The 24,874-nt window shown below is 39.2% G+C and overlaps 1 protein-coding gene and 1 non-coding gene across 11 annotated transcripts in view; both read left to right on the top strand.

The window, feature by feature from the left end:
- HNRNPC (heterogeneous nuclear ribonucleoprotein C) overlaps positions 1–24,874 on the top strand; it is a 78,877-nt gene that overhangs the window by 35,639 nt on the left and 18,364 nt on the right. For 7 of the 10 annotated variants that reach the window (XM_066277359.1, XM_066277362.1, XM_066277361.1 and 4 more), the window contains 3 exons: positions 3,746–4,021; positions 11,639–11,753; positions 12,364–12,411. In XM_066277359.1, coding sequence (XP_066133456.1) covers positions 3,781–4,021; positions 11,639–11,753; positions 12,364–12,411 — 404 coding nt within the window. In that variant the 5' untranslated portion in view covers positions 3,746–3,780. The remainder of the gene's footprint in view (positions 1–3,745; positions 4,022–11,638; positions 11,754–12,363; positions 12,412–24,874) is intronic. The other 3 variants (XM_066277365.1, XM_066277364.1, XM_066277363.1) reach the window with 1 other exon arrangement.
- Positions 21,995–22,132, top strand: LOC136336684 (U11 spliceosomal RNA). The gene has a single exon (XR_010731515.1). It is a non-coding gene; the product is annotated as a U11 spliceosomal RNA (small nuclear RNA).

Raw genomic sequence — 24,874 nt, 5'->3', positions numbered from 1 at the left:
GTTTAAAAAATTTGGCTCTCAAAAGAAATTTCAATCGTACTGTTGATATTTGGATCTGTTGACTAATGAGTTTGCCAACCACTGCTCTAGTCTAACCAATTGAGCTATCCAGCCAGGGCAATTAAAAAAAAGCTTTAAAAAATAAAAAAAGCTTCGGAAGACATCAAGTTTGTTTTCGCTTGACCTGTGTTGGTGCAGTAGGTAAGGTGTTGATCTGGAGTGCTGAGGTTGCTGGTATGAAACCTGGGCTTGCCAGGTGAAGGCACATACGAGAAGGAACTAGTACTAAAACTAGCTCCTTTTCCTTTTCTCTTCTATCAAAAATATAATAATTAGGTTGGCGGTTGCGCAGTGGGTAGAGCGTTGATCTGGGGTGCTAAGCACCCAAGTTTGAAACCCCAAGGTCTCCAGCTTGAGCATGGGATCATCAACATGATCCCATGGTTATGGTTGCTGGCTTGAGCAAGGTGTCACTCGCTGGGTCAAGCCACGTATGAGAAGCAATTAAAGAACAACTGAAGTGCCATAACTACAGATTGATACTTCTCATTTCTCTGCTTTCCTGTCTGTTCTCTCATTCTGTCTCAAAAAAATATATATAACACATCAAATTTGTTTTAATGGGTAACAAGATACTGTCTAGGGATATCCATTTAGGTTATATAATTACTTAAAAAAGAAGAAAGTGGTAACTATTAGAGTAGTAGTTACTTCGGGGGGATAAAAGATTGAGAATGAGATGCACATGGGGGGCTTCTGTGTCAGTTTTGAGACTTTAACTCTCTAGCCTCTAGACCTTTTTACTAAAGTATCTTTTGGGGTTTTTTTTGTTTGGTGTTTTTAGTGAAAAAAAAACAGACAGTGGCCAGGAAGAGAGAGGGATGAGAAGCGTCAACTCATAGTTGCGGTACCTTAGTTGTTCATTGATTGCTTTCTCATGTGTGCCTTGACTCTAGGGTACTGTAGTCAAACTAGTGACCCTTTGCTCAAGTCAGCGTCTGGCTGCTTTTATGTAAGGATTCAGAAAGATTCCAGAACAGTGCTGAGCTGTTCCTTTCTTCTAGTATTTCCAGTTCTCCATTGTGTCTCTAAACTTAGGGTATTGACCATTTTTCTCCTCTTAACAAACAGAGAGGTAGGGGGAAATGTGACCTGAAGGTTATTTGGTTATTTCTAAAGTATTTGGAAATCTGTTCCCATCCTTCAATAAAATTTTAAATAGCAATACCACTAGACTCATTTGTTCTTGTTTGCCCAGTGAAATAGCCTTTGGTGCATGGTAATTTATCAGATACTTGAGAAATGTTCAATGAAAAAATAATTTGTAGTAACTCTTAAGAGTGGGTACCGCAAGAATTTTTAAAACATGAAATAGGGGGATTTCACCTGTTTTCCCTAAGATTGTCAAATAAAACAGTGACAACAACCAATACAGCAATAGCTGTCCAGTGTGAATCAATAAAAATTATCCTTTTTTTAGAATTTTAGTAATTAGTTCATGTGGTATGAGAGAGAAGAAGGTGAAAATTGCTTCCCTAAGGCATTCCTTGTATTTGATGAATTTTGTTCTATATTATTTGATTGGAATTAGCTATGTAACATCTTTGTGAAAATTCAGGAAATAGTCATTTAAATCCATTTCTGTTCTGTCGTTCAAAGGAATATATCTGAAGGGGACAAGTATATATGAAAGGGACATAAATTTAATGTATTGTTTAGTGTTTCCACCTCATGTTTAATATGCTGGTGGCATGTAGCACCACCTTCTTAAGTAGGTTTCTGTTTTAATTGTGTGTTCTAAGAATTTCTGGCACTCACACTTATGAGTTGAAAGGCTGTGGAGGATTCTCAGTGACTACTGTTTGGTAAATTTTCATTATTTAGTCTAAAAAAGTGATTAAGAATTATTTATTTTAGAAATAATTTAGAAGCCAAAATAGAGTAGGCTAATTGTGTCACCCCTCCATCCAAAGATTTTATTGATTTTTACTGAGATGGGTGGGGGAGCTAAAGTATCAACTCACAGCTGCTACACTTTAGTTGTTCATTGACTGCCTGTTCTCTGTGCCTTGACCGGCCAAAGCCAGAGCTTCGAAATGGCAATATCAGCATTCTTGGTCGTCGCCAAATGCACTGTGCCACTACAGGCCAGGCGACAGATTGTGTCTTGAATTTCAAAAGGACTAGGACAGCGGTCAGCAAACAGCGGCTTGCGAGCCACATGCGGCTCTTTGGCCCCTTGAGTGTGGGCGCAAAGGCCAGCTTAGGAGTACCTTAATTAAGTTAATAACAAGGTACCTACCTATGTAGTTTAAGTTTAAAAAATTTGGCTCTCAAAAGAAATTTCAATCGTTGTACTGTTGATATTTGGCTCTGTTGACTAATGAGTTTGCCGACCACTGGACTAGGAGAGAAAAGCACTTGTTCCATCTTTTTAAAATCAATATTATTTTTTAAATGACTAGGTATTTTAAGGGTCAGAATGGTAGTCTTCATGTGTAAAATGGTGTAAGCTGCCTATTTTATTATCTGTATGTAATGGACATTTTAACTTAATTTATGAAAACTAGTTTGTCATTCTTTTGAGGATTGGAAAAATAACATTAGACACTGGTAGCTAATCTTCAGAATGTTTAAGTACAAAGTGGGTTCATTGTAATAACGGTTGGGTATCTGTAGTGGCAAGGGGCAGCTGACTGACACAGAAGGTAAAAGAATGTCAAAACATTGCCCTATCTGAATAGCTCACTTGGAACATCATTCTGAAATCATAGAGGTTGCTAGTTTGGTCCCCAGTCTGGGAGCATGGAAGAACAGATAGATGTTTCTGTCTCTACCTCTCCACCCCTCCCCTTCTTCCTCTCCCCCTCTCCCCTTTTCCCCTTTCTCTCACTAAAATCATTAAATAAAGATTTAAAAATGTATTAAAAAAAGTAACACCAAAATATTAAGGTTGAACCTAACATACATAATTTTTTATTTGAAATAGTATGAGGTAATTTATATTCTTTATTAATTCTGTGATCTTTTGATTTATAGTGTTAACATTACACAATATTAAATGTCCCAGCTATATATTGTAGGTTATCACATAAAAAGGAAGTGTAAAGAGTTATCACATTCTATTAAAATCTTGATATACTTAAGGTATCTGGCATATCAATTGAAGTACATGGGAATATATGTTTCCAGAGTGAATGAATTGGGTCTGTTTATTGCCTTTTTATAATAAAGTCAATTATACTTGAGGGAACAGAGTGTCAGTTGTCCACATTAATTTAGCTAAAGAATGCTTTGTGGGCAGATTTTCAAATTTTTGTATATCTTTGGTAGAATGAGTAAGACTCATTTTTTAGTAAAATCAGTGTATCAGAAGATGGAATTATTGATAGATGGTAAGCAATGGTTAGTTAACATTACTAGTATGGTAAATAGAGAGCTTAGGGCAGTGGTCGGCAAACTCATTAGTCAACAGAGCTAAATATCAACATTACAACGATTGAAATTTCTTTTGAGAGTCAAATTTTTTAAACTTCAACTATATAGTAGGTACATTCCTTATCGGTAGCGCCTACACGTGGCATTTTGTGAAAGAGCCACACTCAAGGGGCCGAAGAGCCACATGTGGCTCGTTTGCCGACCAGGGCTCTAGTTACTCAACAGTAGTTCAATAAGAGTAGGAAATTTTTATCAAGAATATTTTGTTTTTAGCATTTTCACTCTAATGCATTTTTTTCCCTTTCAGTTTCAGCTTTGTGACGAACCTTACCATTAAAGACAATGGCCAGCAACGTCACCAACAAGACAGATCCTCGCTCCATGAACTCCCGTGTATTCATTGGGAATCTCAATACTCTTGTGGTCAAGAAATCTGATGTGGAGGCTATCTTCTCAAAATATGGCAAAATTGTGGGTTGCTCTGTTCATAAGGGCTTTGCCTTCGTTCAATATGTTAACGAGAGAAATGCCCGGGCTGCAGTGGCAGGAGAGGATGGCAGAATGATTGCTGGCCAGGTTTTAGGTAAGATCTGGGTTGAATGAATTTTTTTTATTATGTAGTTTAGGTTTGAGAAGTTTTCTGTTTGTGGTTTTTATTTCTCCATTTTAATAGTCTGGGATTTTCTGGGTGATTTGAGTGACTTGAGCGTAATAAAAATACGTTAGGTTTATCAACATAATAGGCTAAATATGGATTTTATTTTTTATGTAGTTGAGACTAGATAATTTTTAGTTGGTAGTCTTGGTTAAGGTAGAGGATGTAGGAATGATAATTTCATAAGGTGCAGCTGCTGCATTAATAAATGACTGTGCTACTGCTCTCAGTGGACTGGGGGAAGAAAGTATAGCTTAGTCACTCGTGGACTCCAGAGTCAGATTACTTGGCTCTGCATTGAGGCTTCACACTGTGTCTTGGGTAGTTTACATAGCTTGACTGAGACTTAAAGTGAAAAGACTGACTCTGTCTCAAGAGTTTATTGCCTATTCTTACTTGAGGCAGTAATACTTAAAGGTTTCAAGAGAATTCAGATGAAATGATTCATGAAAAGCTTCTAGTACCCTGACCAGGCGGTGGCACAGTGGATAGAGCATCGGACTGGGATGCTGAGGAACCAGGTTCGAGACCCCGAGGTCACCAGCTTGAGTGCGTGCTCATCTGGTTTGAGCAAAGCTCACCAGCTTGGACCCAAGGTCGTTGGCTCGAGCAAGGGGTTACTCGGTCTGCTAAAGGCCTGCAGTCAAGGCACATATGAGAAAGCAATAAATGAACAACTAAGGTGTCGCAGTGTGCAATGAAAAACTAATGATTGATGCTTCTCATCTCTCCGTTCCTGTCTGTCTGTCCCTGTCTATCCCTCTCTCTGTCTCAAAAAAAAAAGCTTCTAGTAGAAGTCCAGCATATTATAGTAGGTAAAAAGTACTTAGCGTCTGTTTCAGTACTGTAAACTCTGGTTGTGTTGTTTTAGATATTCTCCCAATAGTCTTTTCTATTCTCAAATGTTGAGAAACGAGATTCGAGCTCTTCTTAATGGTTTATATTTCTAAACTTCAGAAAATCTCATTCCCTATTAAGACTAGAGCTCATGAATAAGTTCCTAATGATTGAAGAATTTCATTTTCTTGTAAAGTTTTATAATTGCTTATCAGTTTCTAGTATTTGCTGTCAGTCATGTGATTTTTTTTGTATTTTTTTTTTATATTTATTAAAAAAATTTTTTTTTAGGTGAGAGGAGGTCCGATAGTGAGGCAGACTCCTGCATGTGCCCCAATGGGGATCCATCTGGCAACCTCATCTGGGGCAGATGCTTGAGTACTGAGCTATTTTTAGTTCCTGAGGCTAATGCGCTCCGGTGGAGTTATCCTCATTGCCCAGGGCCATGCTCCAACCATTTGAGCCACAGGCTGTAGGAGAGGAAGAGGAAGAGAAGGGTTGGGGAAAAAAGCAGATGATCGTTTCTGTGTGCCATGACTGGGAATTGAACCTGGGATGTCCATATGCCGAGCCAGTGCTCTGTCCACTGAGCCACCAGCCAGACCAATTGTAGCTTATATTTCTTGGGATGTGAATGTTAAGAAAGCTGAAGAGTTTCTAAGACAAGTCCATTTCTTTTCACTTTTTGTAATGAATAAACATTATAAAAATGAATAAACGGATACCTTGAGCCACGAACGGCCAGTTCTGTTGATAATATGTGTACCAATTTAAAAAATTAACCTTAGATTATAAACAGTACATAATTGAATGAGATTTTCAGTTTTTTGAATATTCCTGTGGTGGCTTAGTTAAATTTTTGTTTTTAGCATTTTCAGGAATTTGTATTTAGTGTTTTAAAATGAATAATGTACAACCAATTTGAAGTCCAGCTTTAAGCTTTATCAACATCTACTTGGCCTTCTCTCTCCAGGTTTGACTGGAGTTTTTCTCCTTAAGTGTTTCCAATTTTGGTGTTTCCCTGTAATTTAACTCAAAACCTCAGTATTTTATAATGATTGTAACTTAATAAATGTTTACAACAGTGGGAAAAGTTTTGAAAACTTTTGAGACCATTCTGGTTTGGATTTTTGGTTATGTCTTTCTGGTGACTTATAAATCTTTCATTCTAGAGTTGAAATTTTGTATAGTTTCTATTATGAACATTTCTCAAATGCTAACTTATTTATTTTGACAGAGAGAGGGACAGATAGGGACAGACAGATAGGAAGGGAGAGAGATGAGAAGCATCAGTTCTTTGCAACTCCTTGGTTGGTTGTTCATTGATTGCTTTCTCATATGTGCCTTGAGCAGAGGGCTACAGCAGAGCAAGTGACCCCTTGTTCAAGCCATCAACCTTGGTTGGGCTTTAGTCTATTGACCGTGGGGTCATCATGTCTGATCCTGCGCTCAAGCTGGCAAGCCTGTGCTCAAGCCAGCAACCTTGGGGTTTCAAACCTGGGTCCTCTGTGTCCCAGTCCAACAGTTTATTTACTGCGCCACCGCCTGGTCAAGTGCAAATGCTAATTATTTAAGTAGTATTAATTTGGTATTAAATAATACCAAATCCAGTGGATTGGGTGGGGATAAATACTGGTAGTTAGAGAACTTTGTAATCTTTAACATTTAAGATAGGGCAATTATAATTGAGAATAAACAAGAAAGCCCTGGTCAGTTACTTGCTGGATAGAATGGCAGCCCAGCGAATGGATGTCCCTGGTTTGATTCCCAGCACACAGAAGAAGTGACTATCTGCTCCTCTCTACCCTTCCGCTCCTGCAGCCAGTGGCTCGATTGGTTCGAGCACATCAGTCTCAGGCGCTAAAAATAGTTCAGCACTGGAGCCCAAGACGGGTACCCAGTGTATGCAGGCCAGGGCACATTTGGGGGTCTGTCTCACTTATCTTTCCAGCTTTCACTTAAAAAAGAATAAACAAGAGATTTTTATACCTATTTGTTTTATAATCAAAGTACAGGAACACTCAACTTTGGCAATTGTAAAATTGTGGTAGAAACGAACTAAAACAAGTTTTGTGAGAGGCCTTAAAGCCAGGTTTGTTAATTTTTAACTGTCCCTGGAAATTTTCTACACAAAAGCAAGAGAACAATGGAATCTGTATGTTATGTACATGTCACTTAGATTAACAGACACCAACATGTGACTAAATCTTACTTTATCAATATTTCTTGTATGTTCTTAAATTTTTTTTGATTATTTTTAAGACTTTAGTGTATATCTAGCCAGTTAGGACCTTTAACATAATGCAAACTCTGTTGCCCTTATCATGCAAAAATATTCATAGTAATTCCTTAACACCATCTAATATTCAGTCTGTGTTCAGAATTTTTTTGTTTCAAATTTATAAGTTTTAGAATTCAATCCAAATCCACATGTTCATTTGATGTTTCTTAGATGTGTTTAAATCTGTTAGTTTTTTTAATTAGTTCTTTCCCACTTTAAAAAATATTTTAAAAACGTTTTTAATTTATTGATTCTTGTATGTGCTTTGATCAGGGATAGAACTTGCAACCTTAGTGTATGAGTACACACTAACAAACTAAACTGAGCTACCCAGCCAGGGCTGTCATATAAAAAATTCATGACAGGCCCTGGCTGGTTGGCTCAGCGGTGGAGCGTCGGCCTGGCGTGTGGGGGACCCTGGTTTGATTCCCGGCCAGGGCACATGGGAGGAGCGCCCATTTGCTTCTCCACCACCTCCTCTTTCCTCTCTGTCTCTCTCTTCCCCTCCCGCAGCAGGGGCTCCATTGGAGCAGGGATGGCCCGGGCGCTGGGGATGGCTCCTTGGCCTCTGCCCTGGGCGCTGGAGTGGCTCTGGTCGTGGCAGAGAGACCCCCCCCCAGGGGCAGAGCATCGCCCCCTGGTGGGCAGAGCGTCACCCCTGGTGGGCATGCCGGGTGGATCCCGGTCGGGTGCATGCAGGAGTCTGTCTGACTGTCTCTCCCCGTTTCCAGCTTCAGGAAAAAAAAATACAAAAAAAAAAAACCCAGAAAAAAAAATTTATGACATTTAATTTGTTGGAGAAATCGTTACTGTTTTCCCATATTCTGAACTGATTTTATCCTTGTGTCATTTGTTTTTCTATCCCTGTTTTGTATAATGATCTGGAGCAGTGCTGTCAAATTTACGAATAGCTACATTAAAAGTAATAATACAGGTGATATTAATGTTTTGCCATTGGTATTTGAGAGAGAAGAAATGATGGGAAATGGAGGGACAGAGAAGAAGAAGCAATCAATTCATTTTTCCACTTAGTTTTTCAACCACTAATTGCTTCTCATATGTGGTCTGACCAGAACTCGAACCAGGACCCTGGGATTAAACAGGTGACCTTGGTGCTTTCGGATGACACTTATCTTCTGTGCCAACAGTCAGGGCTAATTTTAATAATGTTTCATTTCATTTAACCCTGTGTACCCTAAATGTTGTCATTTTGATAGTAATCATTTAAAAATATGATTGGGATATTTTACAGTCTCTTCATGCAAAGTCTTTGAAATGCAGTGTGTATACTTTAAAACATATCTGAATTCATACAATACATTTCAAATGTTCAGTAGCCACTGTGCCTAGCAGCTTACTGTCTGGGAATCTGCAAATCTAAAGGCTTGATTTAATTTATATTCTGTTTTGCTCAAAATGTTTAATGGATATGTAGTGTGGTGTACTTCTTACTGTATCACATCAGATAGCCTTACACTATATTATTTTTGGTGATACTAAGGAAAATTAGCCTGGCTAGGCAGTGGTGTAGTGGATAGAGCGTCAGACTGGGACATGGTAGACCCAGGTTTAAAACCACAAGGTCGCTGGCTTGAGTACCAGCTCATCTGGCTTGAGTTGCAGGGTTGCTGGCTTGAGTGTGGGATCATAGACACCATGGTCCCTGGCTTGAAGCCCAGGTCACAGGCTTGAGCAAGGAGTCACTTGCTCTGCTGTATCCCCCACCCCCACTAAAGGCACATATGAACAAACAACTAAGGAGTCGCAGAGAAGAATTGATGCTTCTCATCTCTCTCCCTTCCTGTCTGTCCCTCTCTGTCTCTTGCTTGTCACACGCACACAAAAAAACAATAGATTCAAGTTTTAGACCCTGACTTATCTGTAATGAAGTTCCCCATCTATTATTCCCCTTTTGGTGATTATTAGTAATTATTGCTTAGGTAATTCATTAAGCATTTCAAAGAGTGCATTTTTTAATTCCTTCTGCACGTAAGTAACTTGTTAATATTTGATTGTTTTGAAGTACTGTTTACATTGTCAAGGCAAGGAATCTTTGCAAATTTTGGTGTGACTTATACTCTAGCAACCTTTAGATTAGTTATTGCTATTGTTTAGTGTCATTATGAATTCCTATTTTTTAAATGGGTATGTTTTTAGTTCATTGCCAGTCATTCTTTAGAGATTAAAATATATTTTGATGTGTCCTTGAGACTTTTCTAGTGGAACAGTGTTGTTTCCTTGTTTTCTGGCTCCACAAGATGTTATGTGTCATTTTGACGAAAACCTGAAATTTGCCCCTTTTGCTTAAGAGCCTTGGCTCCATTTAGCCAGAGTTATTTAGAAACCACTATCTGTATATCAGAAGTGTTTATTATTACTGAATTTTAATTGCTTCTGGCTAGATTCAGTGGACAGAATAGGGGGCACTTACACTTTTTTGGGAGGGTACTTAGCACTTCATTGAGAAAAGGTATTATTTTATGTGTATGTTGTGACAGTTTTAAAATAACCACAGCTGTATTTTTACTAAAATTAAGCTTACTTAGTGCAGTTTTATTAATATATATATTCTATTCTGGGTGGTAGTGACTCAGTATTACAGTTTAGAATCCCATGAAATAATTTATCTTAAAATTGTGTAATCAACTTTGATATAGTTTAGTTCATTGCTTCATTTTTTATTTTTGTATTTTTCCAGTTAGAAGCAGGGAGGCGGTCAGACTTCCACATGTGCCTGACCGGGATCCACCCGGCATGCCCACCAGGGGCTGATGCTCTGCCCATCAGGGGCATTGCTTCATTGCGACTTGAGCCATTCTAGCGTCTGAGCCAGAGGCAATGGAGCCGTCCTCAGTGCCCAGGCCAGCTTTGCTCCAATGGAGCCTTGGCTGCGGGAGGAGAAGAGAAAGATAGAGAGGAAGGAGATGGGGAAGGGTGGAGAAGCGGATGGACACTTCTTCTGTGTGCTCTACTGGGAATTGAATCCTGGACTTCCATATGCCGGGTTGACGCTTTACCACTGAGCCAACCAGCCAGGGCCTACATTGCTACATTGTTTTTATATCTTAAAATTGGTCTTTTAAAAATTTAATTCTTCCTTTAATGTTATAAACATTTATTATTCCAAAGTCAAAACTTAAAAGATTGTTGCAAGCATTAGACGTGGAAAATTAGAAATGAGTTTAGAGAAGCAAGAACTGAAGATTATTCATACGTTGTCTGTTTAGCAAATAGACAAATAGTTTGTCTTTTAATTGGTTGTTTGATGAACTGAGTTTTGGAGAGTTAGCATTTGGGCTTAAGTGGTTTTTATCAAAATGGCCTCTGTTAACCAGGGTGCTCACGAACTTGTTTGGTAGCCAGTGGGTGGCAGGGAATAGGTGTTTTAAAAATCATGTTGTATGGAGAGTAGGACTTTTTCCCTCTTGGTTTCTTTATTTTCCTTCTCTTGGGTGCATTTACATATGTGCATGTAAAGGTTGCACTTAAGCAATTCACTGTCTGCATTATTTTTCTTAAGTAATTTTTTTTGTAAGGAGTATAAAAATTTGCCGTTGGGTAAATTTAACGGTACCACACTTAAACCATATTAATTCATGAACTGCCATATAAAATCTCTGAGGTCATTCACTCATTTCCAGTATATTTTGTCTGTGCTAATTTAAAACGACACAAAATCAGCCCTGGCCTGATAACTGGGTTAGAGCATCATCCAGAAGCATAGAGGCTGCTGGTTTGATTCCCTGGTCAGGGCAAATACAGGAAAAGCTTGATGTTCCCCCCCTACCCCTTTCTTCCTCTCGCTGAAATCATTAACTAAAAAGTAAAAATAAATATTGTAAATAAGGCCTGACTTGTGGTTGTGCAGTGGCTAAAGTGATAACCTGAAATGCTGAGGTCGCTGGTTAGAAACCCTGGGCCTGGCCTGGTCAAGGCACATATGGGAGCTGATGCTTCCTGCTCCTCTCTCTCTCTCTTTCTCTCTCTTTCTCTCTCTCTCTCTCTCTCCTACCATCCCTTCTCTAGAAATCATTCCTAGAAAGGCACCATTATCAATACTTTTTTCCTTTGATAGTAACTGAGTGAACAATAGGTGCTGTGAATGGTAAGGGTGCATTTAAGTATTGAATAGAAGCTGATGGTAAAAGGTGCCAAAGACAAACATCCTGTCTATAAATCACTTTTTTGGTACAGAACAGAGGACAATGGAATGGAAGATTGAGTCCTAGCCTTGTAAAAGAACTCAAGCTCTTTCTTTACAATGGGCAGTGATGCATGCAGTACAGTGTTAGACCTTTGTTGACTTATGTACACTTTTTAAACTGTGTTTTGAGATTCCCTCCACTCCTTTTTTATGTGACTCTGTACACATTAAAAAGCCAACAGAGTTGTCAATAAAATTTTTGTTTTTGTTTTTGTTTTTCCAGATATTAATCTGGCTGCAGAGCCAAAAGTGAACCGAGGAAAAGCTGGTGTGAAACGATCTGCAGCGGAGATGTACGGGTCAGTACCAGAACACCCTTCTCCGTCCCCTCTACTCAGGTCCGGAACTTTATTATTTATAACTGCATTGTGTCCATCAGTGGGCATCTTCTCTATCTGTTTTCTGGATGTGGGGAGGGTTAACTGTAGTATGCTTTAGCTGTTTAAAGTAATGCTTTATTAATTTTTTGTTTATATACCTCCTTTTTGCCCGTTTCCCAGAGAATTATTAGAATTCTCTGAGATTTTTACTATTGATCAGTAGTTTGTTATTTATAGCATACATTAAAATTCTTCAGGAGGAGTTTAGCTTCTTAGAAGCTGTGGAGCAAGAAAGCGAAAATATGGCCTAAGAATGTGTAGTTTACTGTTGTAATTTTCAGTGTTCTTATTTTAGCTGTTAAATTATATGTTGACATTTAAGTATACTTTCACCTGAATTTGCATTTTGTCCACTGCATGTTCAGTGGCCTAAGGTGTTTGAAATTTTGTGATGTTATTTGAATGATTGGGGTTTATTTCATGCTAATCAGTTGATATATTTATTGTGGTTGGTTTAGCGTGGGTTTGGAGTTTTTTTGTTGGTTTGTTTTGTTTTTTTTCCCCATCTGCTGTTGTGAATTGACATTAACATCTCCAAATTAATGCTGTTTGGTATTTGTTTTTTCAGCTCCTCTTTTGACTTGGACTATGACTTTCAACGGGATTATTATGACAGGTATGTTAAGGTGTTTTGTCTATGTTGGTGAAAAAGCCACCTAGTAAGAACCATTTAATTTTTCTATTTTATATTAATGAGAGTTCCCTTATTTTAAGAAATTGATTTTAGGGAGAGAGGAAGAACAACATTGATTTGTCATTCTGTTTATTTTAATGTTTACTTACTGATTTGAGAGAGAGAGGACAGGAGAGAGAGAGAGAAACATTGATTTGTAGCTTTACCCACCCATGCATTCATTGGTTACTGTATGTACCCTTACCAGGGATCACACCTTCAACCTTAGTGTAGTAATGAACAACACAAACATATTTGCAAACGAATTTCTCTTTTTTTGCCAAGACAAAGTGAAAAATACCTTCCTGTAAATTGTCAGAGGTAGACTAGGTAAGGTGATATTTTTATTGATTTTAAAGATTTAAATTTTTATATCTTTAGGGCATATTGGGACATAACATTTATCTTTTTGTTTTAATTTGTATGCTAAGTAAAAGGACTAACTGACTTGCCTTAATGATGCAGTGGGGTTTATAGAGCAGTTTCTTGTTCTCATTTCCATATTGTATATAGTGGTGCCTTGACATACAAGCACTTTAAATCATGAACAATTTGAGAGATGAGCAGATATTTGAATCACAAATGTTGGGCAAATGAGTTTGTAAAATTTGTGTTTTTTGAGTTTACTCACATTGTTAAATATGATGCTAGGCAGCCATGTGTGTGCTTGCCCTCAGAGCAGGGCAGTTGATTGCAAATTGCGGATTACCTTCCTGTTTGGGAAGGGCCATTGTTATGCTAATGTACCCTCCCCCCCTCTACCAGCATCTTACCTGACCTTGAAGGTAAATATATTTCATAAACCAGTTTATTTTACATTCTCTTATTATGTATATATGTACTTGTTATTTATAAAGTACATTTTCTTTTTTAAAAGCATATAAAACAAAATACTTGTGTGGTTTGGGGGGGCCGGAATGGTTTAATTGCACTCCCATTAATTTAAATGGGGAAATTCGATTTGACACATGAGCAAATTGAGTCATGAGCTCAGCCATGAAATGAATTAAACTCATGTGTCAAGGTACCACTCTACTTGCCACTTGGCTTTACGTTGTATTACAGCAAAATTAAAAATTGATTCCTAACCTTAAATATTCTGTGGTGACGTTTAAACAGACCAACTAGTACAAAATATTATACATACTGTCAGCATGTATAATAAATTAAGAATACAAATGGCTTTAGGAGTTTAAGTGCTAAGATTTTGTATTATAGAGTTAATTGTGATCACTGTATTTCCCCATGTATAAGACATACCTTTCCCCCCAAAATTTGGAGTCTAAAAATTGGATGTGTCTTACACAGTGGTTATGGATTTTTTTTACTTGCATTTCCTGCTTTTTTGGCACTTGTTTTGTGCTCATTGTGGAAGACAATGATTCATCATTAGACACAGCTGAGAACAGGCTAATGTAGATGGGAATTTTGACAGTGATGAGGAGTTGTATGAATTTTATGAATAAAACTTGAGTTCAATAATTTCATATAATACATTCTTTTTCAAATTTGGGGCCCCAAAATTACAGTGCATCTTATACATGGGGAAATAATGGTATATTACAGTTTTAAAAGGTAAGGGGGTTGGAATAATGATTATGATTTCTCTTTGTGCCTTCAGAACAGCATAGCTATTTGTTGGAGAGTCCTGAGAAGATGTGTGAGTAGGGATAGGTTATGGATGGCTTTGAATGATGGATTTAGATTTGATAATAGGAATTAGTTATCAGAGAATAGTATGATATGTAGAAAGGATTGGTATCACATTGGCATTCTGGTAATACTAACCTTCGTGAATGTTAAGGAAACATTAGGTTATATTTGGTTTGGTACTTTTGAAATTATGTGTTCTATGGTACTTTTGAGCATACTCATTCAATGGACTTGATAAATCAGCGTTTTTCGTTTGTTTGAGAAATATCATGGTAGACTATTGTAGCTAGGTATTAAACGGCCAAAACTGGAAAAATTGTTTGGATCTGCATTGTAAAAATCTTTGAATGCCATAACATAATGTTGTATATGACTTGGGTCTCTTTCATGCATCATCAGATGATTGTTTTATTCTTAGTGATTTCTTGAGATTTTTGTTTGAACACATTGAAAAGTAATTATTTGTTTACTAATTGAGAGGAGGGGGGATAGTGAGACAGACTTCCACATAAACCCCAACCGGGATCCACCCAGTAACCTTGACTGGAACCAGTGCTCGAATCAGCTGAACTATTTTTAGCACCTGAGGCCCATGCTAGGACCAGCTGACCTATCCTTAGTGCCTGGGGTCAACACTTGAAATAATTGAGCCAATGGCTATGGGAGACGAAGAGAAAGAAAGGGAGTAAGGTAGGGGAAGAGAAGGATATGGTCAGTTCTCATGTGTGTGTTGACTGAGGATTGAACCTGGCATGTTCATACGCAGGGCCAACACTCTATCCCTTGAGCCCACTGGCCAGGGTTAGAAAAATAATGATTTTTGTGCTTTGAAAATATTAAAATATAAAAGTGACAGACCTTAGATTTGTGAGAATAGATCTGGGAAAAGTTGGTCACTGATGGAGTGACTTGAGGGCCCTGATACCCTAGCGAGTTTCTCGGAAGCAGGTGTTTTTTATCCCTCCCCCTCCCACCATCTGAACATAGGAATCTTGGCCACATTTAAAAGACATTCATGGCCAACTACACCCATCGAGATTTTTATACAGCAGGTCTAGGTAGACTCTTCATTAGTGTATTTTTTTTTTAACCCCTAAAGAATTTTTTTTTAATTTAAGATTTTACGTATTGATTTTACTGAGTGGGGAGCAAGAACTATCAACTCAGAGTAAGCAACTATTAGTTGCTTCTTCTCATCTCTCTCCCTTCCTGTCTGTCCCTGTCTGTTCTCTTACTAAAAAATAAAAAGGAAAAAACTCAGGCCCTGGCCGGTTGGCTCAGCATTAGAGCGTTGGCCTGGCATGCGGGGGACCTGGGTTCGATTCCCGGCCAGGGCACATAGGAGAAGCGCCCATTTGCTTCTCCACAGCCCCCCCCTTCCTCTCTGTCTCTCTTTTCCCCTCCTGCTGGGGATGGCTCCTTGGCCTCTGTCCCAGGTGCTAGAGTGGCTCTGGTCCAGGCAGAGCTTTGCCCCTGGTGGGCGTGCCAGGTGGATCCCGGTCGGGCGTATGCGGGAGTCTGACTGTCTCTCCCTGTTTCCAGCTTCAGAAAAATACCAAAAAAATAAATAAATAAAATAAAAAATAAAAAGGAAGAAACTCAGCGAGTTGCTTCAGTTCATTGCTTGTTTATTGCTTGTCCTGTACGCTCTGATCTGCCCAGCCCAGGGCTTTGAACCAGTGAGACAAGGCTGTATCCACTGCCACCATAGGAATAGTCCAGGCAGTGTTGAGAATAATGAATAACAAAGAAAAGGAAGTAGTTTCATTTCTGTAATGCTCACCCTATTTCTCTGTCATGACTTCTTTTACGAGAATTTTAACACATTTTTTGTATATAATTTATGGGATGTTATAGACTGTAGCATGATGGTTTTCAGCTATTGGTCTGTGAAAAGATTTAACCATTCTGATGTTGTATGGAAATTATAGAACCAACCGACACAAAATTTCTGGATGATAGGCACCAGACTGGTGATTGAAAAACACTGTTCTAGCATGAGAAACTTGTTTTATTTTATTTTATTTATTTTTAAATTTATTTTTTAGAGAGGAGAGGGGGGGGAGAGAGAGAGAAAGAGAGAGAGAGACAGAGACAGAGAGAAGGGGGAAGGAGCTGGAAGCATCAGGCGCAGTGAATAAAGCGTCGACCTGGAAATGCTGAGATCGCCGGTTCGAGAAACTTGTTTTAAAATGTGTCTATAGAGCCCTGGCCAGACAGATCACTCTGTTGGATAGAGCTTTGTTCCAAAGCCCGGAGATTGCCGGTTTGATACCTGATCCCTGGTCAGAGCACATACCGGAACAGACTAATGTTCTTGCCTTGCTCTCTCTCCCCCTTCCTCTCTCTCTCTCTCAAATCAATAAATAAAAACTAAAAACACATTAAAATTTAAAAAATGTGTGTGTAGAAAAATTTAAATAATGTGTAATTTTACACTGGAAGTTGTCTAGGTAAAGCCTCAGAACTTTGTCCATACTTGTCATCTCACTGTAAATATGTTTGGAAAAAAATTATTTTAAGCAAGTAATTTCGCAAAAGAGTAAAAAGAGAGATGCAGGCAACAAGGAATAGTGAAGAAATTTAGATGTTTGCAAAAATATCTTCAATATTTTTTTCAATTAAGTGAAAGCAGGGGAGGCAGAGAGACAGACTTCTGCATGTGACCGACTAGGATTCACCCGGCAAGCCCCTTAGAGGCTACGGATGCAGTGCTCACCTGGGCTCTTTTCCGTTGCTTGGCAACCAAGCTATTTTTAGCACCAGCAGCGAGGCCTGGGAGCCATCCTGAGCACCTTGGGCCAACTCGCTTGAGCCAATTGAGCCATGGCTGCCCCAGGGGGAAGGAGGGTGTAGAAGCAGATGTTTACCTCTTGTTCCCTGACCTGAGACATCTACACACAGGGCCAAGCTGTACTCTGAGCCAACGGGCCAAGGCCTCAAAATTTTTACCACTGCTATTCCTAAGAATTGGTGGCAGTACACACACTGTTGGTCTCACTCTTGGGTTTTTTAAGAGACAACAGAATACCTTTAGTTATTCTCTGATGTATCGCTTGATATAGATTGTAATTAAAAATAATGTCTTTTGCATTCTATTCTAATCTCAGTCAATAGAAAAAGATTTCTGAAGACGAAATGGAACAAGCAGGTAGTAAAGACCGGATTCAAGTAATAGTGTTGAGGTCCGTGTGGGAAAATGAGCAGGTTTAGTGAAAAATGGAAAAATTACTCAGGAAAATGGTGTTGTTTCCTCTCCAAAGTTGTTCTGAAAAGACTGTACTTTATTCGCAAGGTTATTAATACTTCTGTTATTATCCTACTTAGTAATACAGTGATCCTAAATCAACTTTTCTTTAGTTAAAAGAAGTTGGGCAATTGGCTCTAACACAGGGGTCTCAAACTTGCGGCCTGCCGAACAATTTTGTGCGGCCCGCAGACTAATCCGCGAAGTTCAAAATATTTTGGATAAAATTAAGTAAACCTAGGGGCCTACTTGTATTTTTCATTTCTTTAGCATCCTAGCTAGATATTAGCTTAGTTAACAGCAGTTGTGATGCGAACTACAGTTTCTGGTCGTTTTGTGACACTGAGTAAACTGTATGTACGATTGTGCTTGTTGTACTGATTTTTTTTTTTGTTTTCAACTGCAGTGAGAAAAGTGTTGCGTAACAGTTGCCTTTTGTAGACCTAGTGCGGCCCGCCAAACGGCTGTGATCTTGCTCTGCGGCCCACATGCTGAGTTGAGTTTGAGACCCCTGCTCTAACATATGCTAAAAGCTCTGAGTCTTTTATAAATGGGAATTAAATCATTGTCTACTTACAACTTAAGTCCTTCACTCAGATCCTTAAGAACATGAAGTTTGCTTTGTCCAGGTAGCTCAGTTGTTTTCAAGTGTAGTCCTGATCAAGGCTGTAACGTGTTGGATCTCTAGTCAGGGCACATAATCAACCATGAATACATAGATAAATGGGATGAATGCTAAATGTTTCTAGACAGATTTGGCATTATATTAATTAGGTAATATCTTTATTATCCAGCTTTCTGGGATCTTGAATGAAGTCTTAACACCTATTTTATTTGGGGAGGCAGCTGATGTAGACCAGAAAAAACATGAGGAATCCAAGGACTTGTCGCTTAGCGACAAAGATCATGACCAAAATTGTGTTTGTAATCTGTTTTCTTATCCCTAAAATGGAAATAATTATGCGTAGTAATACAGTTGCATGGTGGCTGAAAGAAACATGAAAGATAAGAAATTGCATTAAAAATGACCCCCAAATTTTATTTACAATCAAGAATTCCCAATGTTTTAAAGCATAAGAATTCTTGTTTATCAAGCTCTCCACAGATTCTTACACTGTTACTGAAAATTGCACTTCTGAATTGGTATTTTGTTAATCTTGTTAATATATTATTACTACTGCATATTTTGGTGACACAAATTAAATAATCAAAATGAAGGGAATCATGGACCACCCTACCATTCCTCCCCTAAAAACTAACATCTCTGGCATAACTAGGGTTCTTTATGTGTGACAACAGTTTTTCAAACTGATGCATAGTGAAATGAAGATGAGTTGGTATTTGTTTCTTAGACATTCCTGTTTTTTAGGGAGATTATTCTTTTTTTGAAATTTTTTTTTACTTTACCTGACCAGGCGGTGCTGAAGTGGATAGAGCGTTGGCCTGGAATACAGAGGACAGATTTAAAACCTGAGGTCATCAGCTTGAGCTCAGGGTTGCTGACTTGAGCATGGGATCATAGAAATGACCCCATGGTCACTAGCTTGAGCCCAAAGGTTGCTAGCTTGAAGGCCAAGGCCGCTGATGTGAGCAAGGGGTCACTCTCTCTACTGTCGTGCCTCCCCAACCCCTGTCAAGGCACATACAAGAAAGCAATCAATGAACAATTAAGGCGCTGCGATTGATGCTTTTCATCTCTCTCCCTTCCTGTTTGTCTGTTCCTATCCGTCCCTCTCTCTGACTCTCTCTTTATTGTTTTAGTGATTGATTTTTAGAGAGGGGTGGGTAGAAGCAGGAAGCATCAACTCGCAGTACTTGATTCCTGCATGTGCCTTGAATAGGCAAGCCCAGGGTTTTGAACAAGGAACCTCAATGTGTTTTATTAGGTCAATGCTTAATCCACTGTGCCACCACAGGCCAGTCTTATAGACATTCTTTGTATTTTTCCAAAGTGAGAAGTGACCAGCCAAAGCCTAGACATTCTTTTTTTTTTTTTTCTGAAGTTGGAAACGGGGAGGCAGTCAGACAGACTCCCGCATGCGCCCGACCGGGATCCACCCAGCATGCCCACCAGGGGGCAATGCTTTGCCCATCTGGGGCGTCTCTCTGTTGCAACCAGGGTCATTCTAGCGCCTGAGGCAGAGGCCATGGAGCCATCCTCAGCGCCTGGGCCAACTTTGCTCCAGTGGAGCCTTGGCTGCGGGAGGGAGGGGAAGAGAGAGACAGAGAGTAAGGAGAGGGGAAGGAGTGGAGAAGCAGATGGGCGCTTCTCCTGTGTGCCCTGGCCGGTAGACATTCTTTTTTAAAAGTTATTTCAACTTATTTTTTTTTTACTCTGTATTATGGATCACTTCAATTCAAATATAGTATATAACAGAACAGTCTTATCAATAAAAGACAAGACAGCTTTTATAAGCAACCACAGAAATAAAATCCCTTAATTTCATCAGTTGTTGCAGAGTTGGAATTGCAGGTTGTATGTTGTATTGTTTAAAATGTTTTTCTGTCACCTGTATTTCTTGTGAATTAGCAGTTTGATTTGGAGGCTTGATCAAATTTGGGTTCTATTCTTTTTAAGTCTTTCTCACCCCCTTTTCTCTGTTTTGGCATGGTAGAGTTGGGGGTAGGAGACCAGAATACTTCATAGAGGTGTTAGGACTTTATAAACATTAGCCTGAATTTTGACAGAAAACTTTAAGAATGTAGATATTGGGTGCTTTGTAAGGAGAAACAAATTTTAAGTATCAGGAAATAACATATTAATGATGTTTTGTTAGGAGAATTGCAGTGATTTGTATTTTTGCTTGGGTAGGAATGAGTGTTGGTAGGTCAAGTTCCAAATATTATAAATACCTTTAGAAATGGAATATAATCAAATGATAAAACTTGCCTGAGCCACTTAAAATTTACTAGAATGTCTTCTGAGAAAGAGACAACAGAGAATTAGATTCTGTGGCATTAATGCTGTTGCCTGCACTGCACTGCAGTAAGGTTACTAATTTTTGGAGGGGGGGGCCTTAAGAACTGTTAACCTGCGATCATTAAAGTTACTTTAGTTTTAGAAGATTTTTTTTCTTTGTGACAAAGAGTGGGACAAATAGGGACAGACAGGCAGGAAGGGAGAGAGATGAGAAGCATCAATTCTTTGTTGCAGCACCTTAGTTGTTCATTGATTGCATTCTCATATGTGCCTTGACTAGGGTGCTACAGCAGAGTGAGTGACCCCTTGCTCAAGCCAGCAACCTTGGGGCCATGCCTATGATCCTGCACTCAAGTTGATGACCTTGAGGTTTCAAACCTGGAACCTTTGCGTCCCAGTCCAATGCTTTGTTGGAAGATTTTATTTATTCATTATAGAGAGGGGAGAGAGAGAGAAGGGAGGAGGAACAGGAAGCATCAACTCCCACATGTGCCTTGACCAGGCAATCCCAGGGTGTTGAACCGGCAACCTCAACGTTTCCAGGTTGACGCTTTATCCACTGTGCCACCACAGGTCAGGCCTGAAATAATTTTTTTTTTTTGTATTTTTCTAAAGTTGCAAACGGGGAGGCAGTCAGACAGACTCTCCCGCATGCGCCTGACTGGAATCCACCCGGCACGCCCACCAGGGGGCGATGCTCTGCCCACCTGGGGCATTGCTCTGTTGCAACCAGAGCTACTCTAGCGCCTGAGGCAGAGGCCACAGAGCCACTCCCAGCGCCAGGGCCAACTTTGCTCCAATGGAGTCTCTGCTGCGGGAAGGGAAGAGAGAAACAGAGGAAGGAGAGGGGTAGGGTTGGAGAAGCAGATGGGCGCTTATCCTGTGTGCCTTGGCCGGGAATAGAACCCGGGACTCCTGCATGCCAGGCCAACACTCTACCACTGAGCCAACCTGCCTGGGCCTGAAAGAATTTTTAATACAAGCTTTTGTTAGAGCCATGTTGTTCTAGTGGAATTTTGGGTTCTAGTTGTTCTTAAGGCAATTTCTGATGTTACTGGTGTGGGAGTTCTTACGAATTTTAACAAAAACTGTCATTTTATGAAACGACCACTATAAATAGATTTATTAATATTTAATGCTCAGATGCATAGTCAACTTTGTTTCAGATATGCGTATAAACTCTTCACAGTGATTTTCAACCTTTGTTTCTCACACACCCATAAACTAATTACTAAAGAAAAAGGGGTCCTGACCTCTTCTTCCTTAGTAACTAATTTATTTGTGCCATAAGATGAAAATGGTTGTATTTAGTCAGGGGCACTGACCTTAGTAATTATAGTATGTGTTTGTGCCATGAAAAAAAAAAGGTTGAAAATCAACAAACACAATTTTTGTGGTAAGAATATAAACCTAAAGAAGACTTCTAGGGTGAACATTCATGGGGTTTATATATACAACTAAGATAGTTGCATAAGTTACCATGTGTGCAAAACATTATTTGTTGAAAATTTCGTAAATCTATAATAAGTTTCTGACAAAGATCCTTTTTTTTGTCTTCTTGAGAGCCTTGTTGCTTCTGGAAAAGGTATTGCTAGAGAAGTTCTTTTGAAATGCTTTGCAGTGGTTTTTCAGGTTCTTAAATTTCTTTAATTTTTAAAATATTTTTATTCATTCACTTTATTACTGATCGTTAGAAGGCAGTATATAAACAGGGCATCTGCCATGAATGGCACACAGTAGTAGGGTAGGTAGCTTGATTTCTCTACATGTGGAACCAACATCGAGATTTCAGAAGCATGATTTTGGTACCTGGGCATCTAGTGATCGTTGGTCCTAGTATTTGTAAAAAAAAGAAGGTGGCAGTGTAATATTATAGGTAGTATAATATTAGGAAAACATGCCCACACACCATGTTTAGAAAGAGGAATGAAATACCTCAACTCACAGATTAAATATGAGACATGTAGCCTGACCAGGCGGTGGCGCAGTAGATAGAGCGTCGGACTGGGATGTGGAAGATCCAGGTTCAAGACCCCGAGGTTGCCAGTTTGAGCGCAGGCACATCTGGCTTCAGCAAAAAGCTCACCAGCTTGAACCCAAGGTCGCTGGCTCGAGCAAGGGGTTATTCAGTCTGCTGAAGGCCCGCGGTCAAGGCACATATGAGAGAGCAATCCATGAACAATTAATGTGTTGCAATGTGCAATGAAAAACTAATGATTGAGCTTCTCATCTCTCCGTTCCTGTCTGTCTGTCCCTCACTCTGACTCTGTCTCTGTACAAAAATAAAAAAAAAAAAAATAAAAAAAAAAATATATATATATATATATGAGATGTATGACAAGCAATATCACAAAAGGTGAAGAAAGTACTGTGTAATTAATGGGTTGCTATTTGTTCTGCATTGTATAGTATTGTCTCAGAAAGATGAATTGTGTTGCCCTTTGGAGCTATAACCTTCCTTGTTAAGATTCAGAGTCCCATTTAGTTTCACAAAGGACTGTATTTGAACTTGCCTTTGGTTATAAGTAAGAAGGAGGAATTAAGGCAGTTAGGGTGTGGGTACAATGCAGAGTTGTGAGTATCTCTGTATTTAGGAATGCAGATAGCTGTAGTTGGAAAAGAATGTGGGTTATAAAGGGCTTTGTATGGCATATTAAGGATTTGTGTCTGTAGGCAGATATCTTAGCAATAACCCTATTGTTAGAAAAGAAACTGGAAGCGGTGGCAAGATATAAATATATAGTCACCATTTAATTGTTGAACTGGAAAGGCGGCTGGTCTTGGTGTGATTTGTTTAAAGTTATGCAAGAAGGTGCTTTGTTGGGAGAGAAAAGTTAAGTATAACTTGCTGAGATTTTATCTTTTATGACTAGGATCATGCCATTAAAGGTTACCTGAAGGTTTGTATTGTTAAGAGCTTTCGGAAACACAGTTTAAAATATTTATTTTCCCTTTTATTATATTTATTGGTGTGATACTGGTTAACAAGATTATATATACAGATTTTCAAGTGCACAATTCTCCAACACAGCATCTCTACTCTGTGTTGTGTGTTCACCACCCCAAGGGAAAGAAGCAATTCTTTTTGTGTGTGTGGCAAAGACAGGGAGTCAGAGAGAGGGACAGACAGACAGGAAGGGATAGAGATGAGAAACATCAATTCTTCATTGCAGCTCCTTAGTTGTTCATTGATTTCTCATACGTGCCTTGACCAGGGGGCTACAGCATACCGAGTGACCCCTTGCTCAAGCCAGCAAGCTTGGGCTCAAGCTGGCAACCTCTGTTTTGAACCTGGGTCCTCCACATCCCAGTCCGACACTCTATCTACTGTGCCACCACTTGGTCAGGCAGAAGCAATTCTTTTGTTGATTCTTTCCCTACAGATCTTTTCCAGGAAGGTATGCTAATCAAAAACTGAGAAAAACAGTTTGTGCATAGTGGGAGAATTTCCATTGAAATGCAAGATGGATAAAAGAAGCCAGCCATTACAGTCCTTAAACTAATACTTGAGCCCTTATTTTGTTCTAGGCACACAAACTTAGGTTTTGGATTAACCCGTTTTTGCTGGGTGGAGTGGGGTTAGAGGAGCTGTCATCTTGCCTCTCCCCGTTTTGATTATTTATTTATTTATTACAGAGACAGAGAGTGAGTCGGAGAGATAGACAGGGACAGACAGACAGACAGGAACGGAGAGAGATGAGAAGCATCAATCATTAGTTTTTTATTGCGCTTTGCAACACCTTAGTTGTTCATTGATTGCTCTCTCACATGTGCCCTGACCGCGGGCCTTCAGCAGACCGAGCAACCCCTTGCTGGAGCCCAGTGACCTTGGGTCCAAGCTGGTGAGCTTTTGCTCAAACCAGATGAGCCCGCAGTCAAGCTGGCGACCTCGGGGTCTCGAACCTGGGTCCTCCACATCCCAGTCCGACGCTCTATCCACTGTGCCTCCACCTGGTCAGGCCGTTTTGTTTTTTTTATATTCCTGAACAGCACTGGGCTTGCTTAGAAAGGCATATGTGATTCAAAGAGCAAGAAAGTTCTTGGCTACTTGGAAAAGCTAAGAAATGACTCTTTAGGTGTCACCTAAAATGACATTTTAATTGTCATTTTAGGCATGAGGCGAAAATTTCCATTTGCTCAGAGCCCCTTTGTTGGTTATGTGTCTTCTTGTGGAAACTTGATCATATTGTTGTTACCAGGAGGATTTTGGATGAGAGCATAGATTCTTTCAAATATTCTTTCAACAAAAACTTGGTTATTATTGAACTTAAAATTTTGATAGTAATATATTCTTAATTTCACTTATCAGGGCTAATTTCTCTTATTGTTTCCTAGACTTTTGAGTATTTGGGAGATAATTTTTTGAAATGTATGCATTTGATTGTGGACCAGAGAATCTGCTATATTGCTCCAAATGAAATGATATTCTCTTATAATTATAGTCTAATTCATATTTAGCTTCTATTTTAGGACTCTACTTCAGGACATTTTTCAGACAGACTTAGTGAAGCTCATTGATGTTATTCCACCCTGTTTCTTAAACTTGGCTTTATTGAAATGTAATTCACATACTATATAATTCATTA

Source organism: Saccopteryx bilineata, chromosome 4 (assembly GCF_036850765.1).
Source record: "Saccopteryx bilineata isolate mSacBil1 chromosome 4, mSacBil1_pri_phased_curated, whole genome shotgun sequence".
Taxonomy (NCBI): Eukaryota; Metazoa; Chordata; class Mammalia; order Chiroptera; family Emballonuridae; genus Saccopteryx; species Saccopteryx bilineata.
This window is presented reverse-complemented; position numbering and strand designations above follow the sequence as displayed.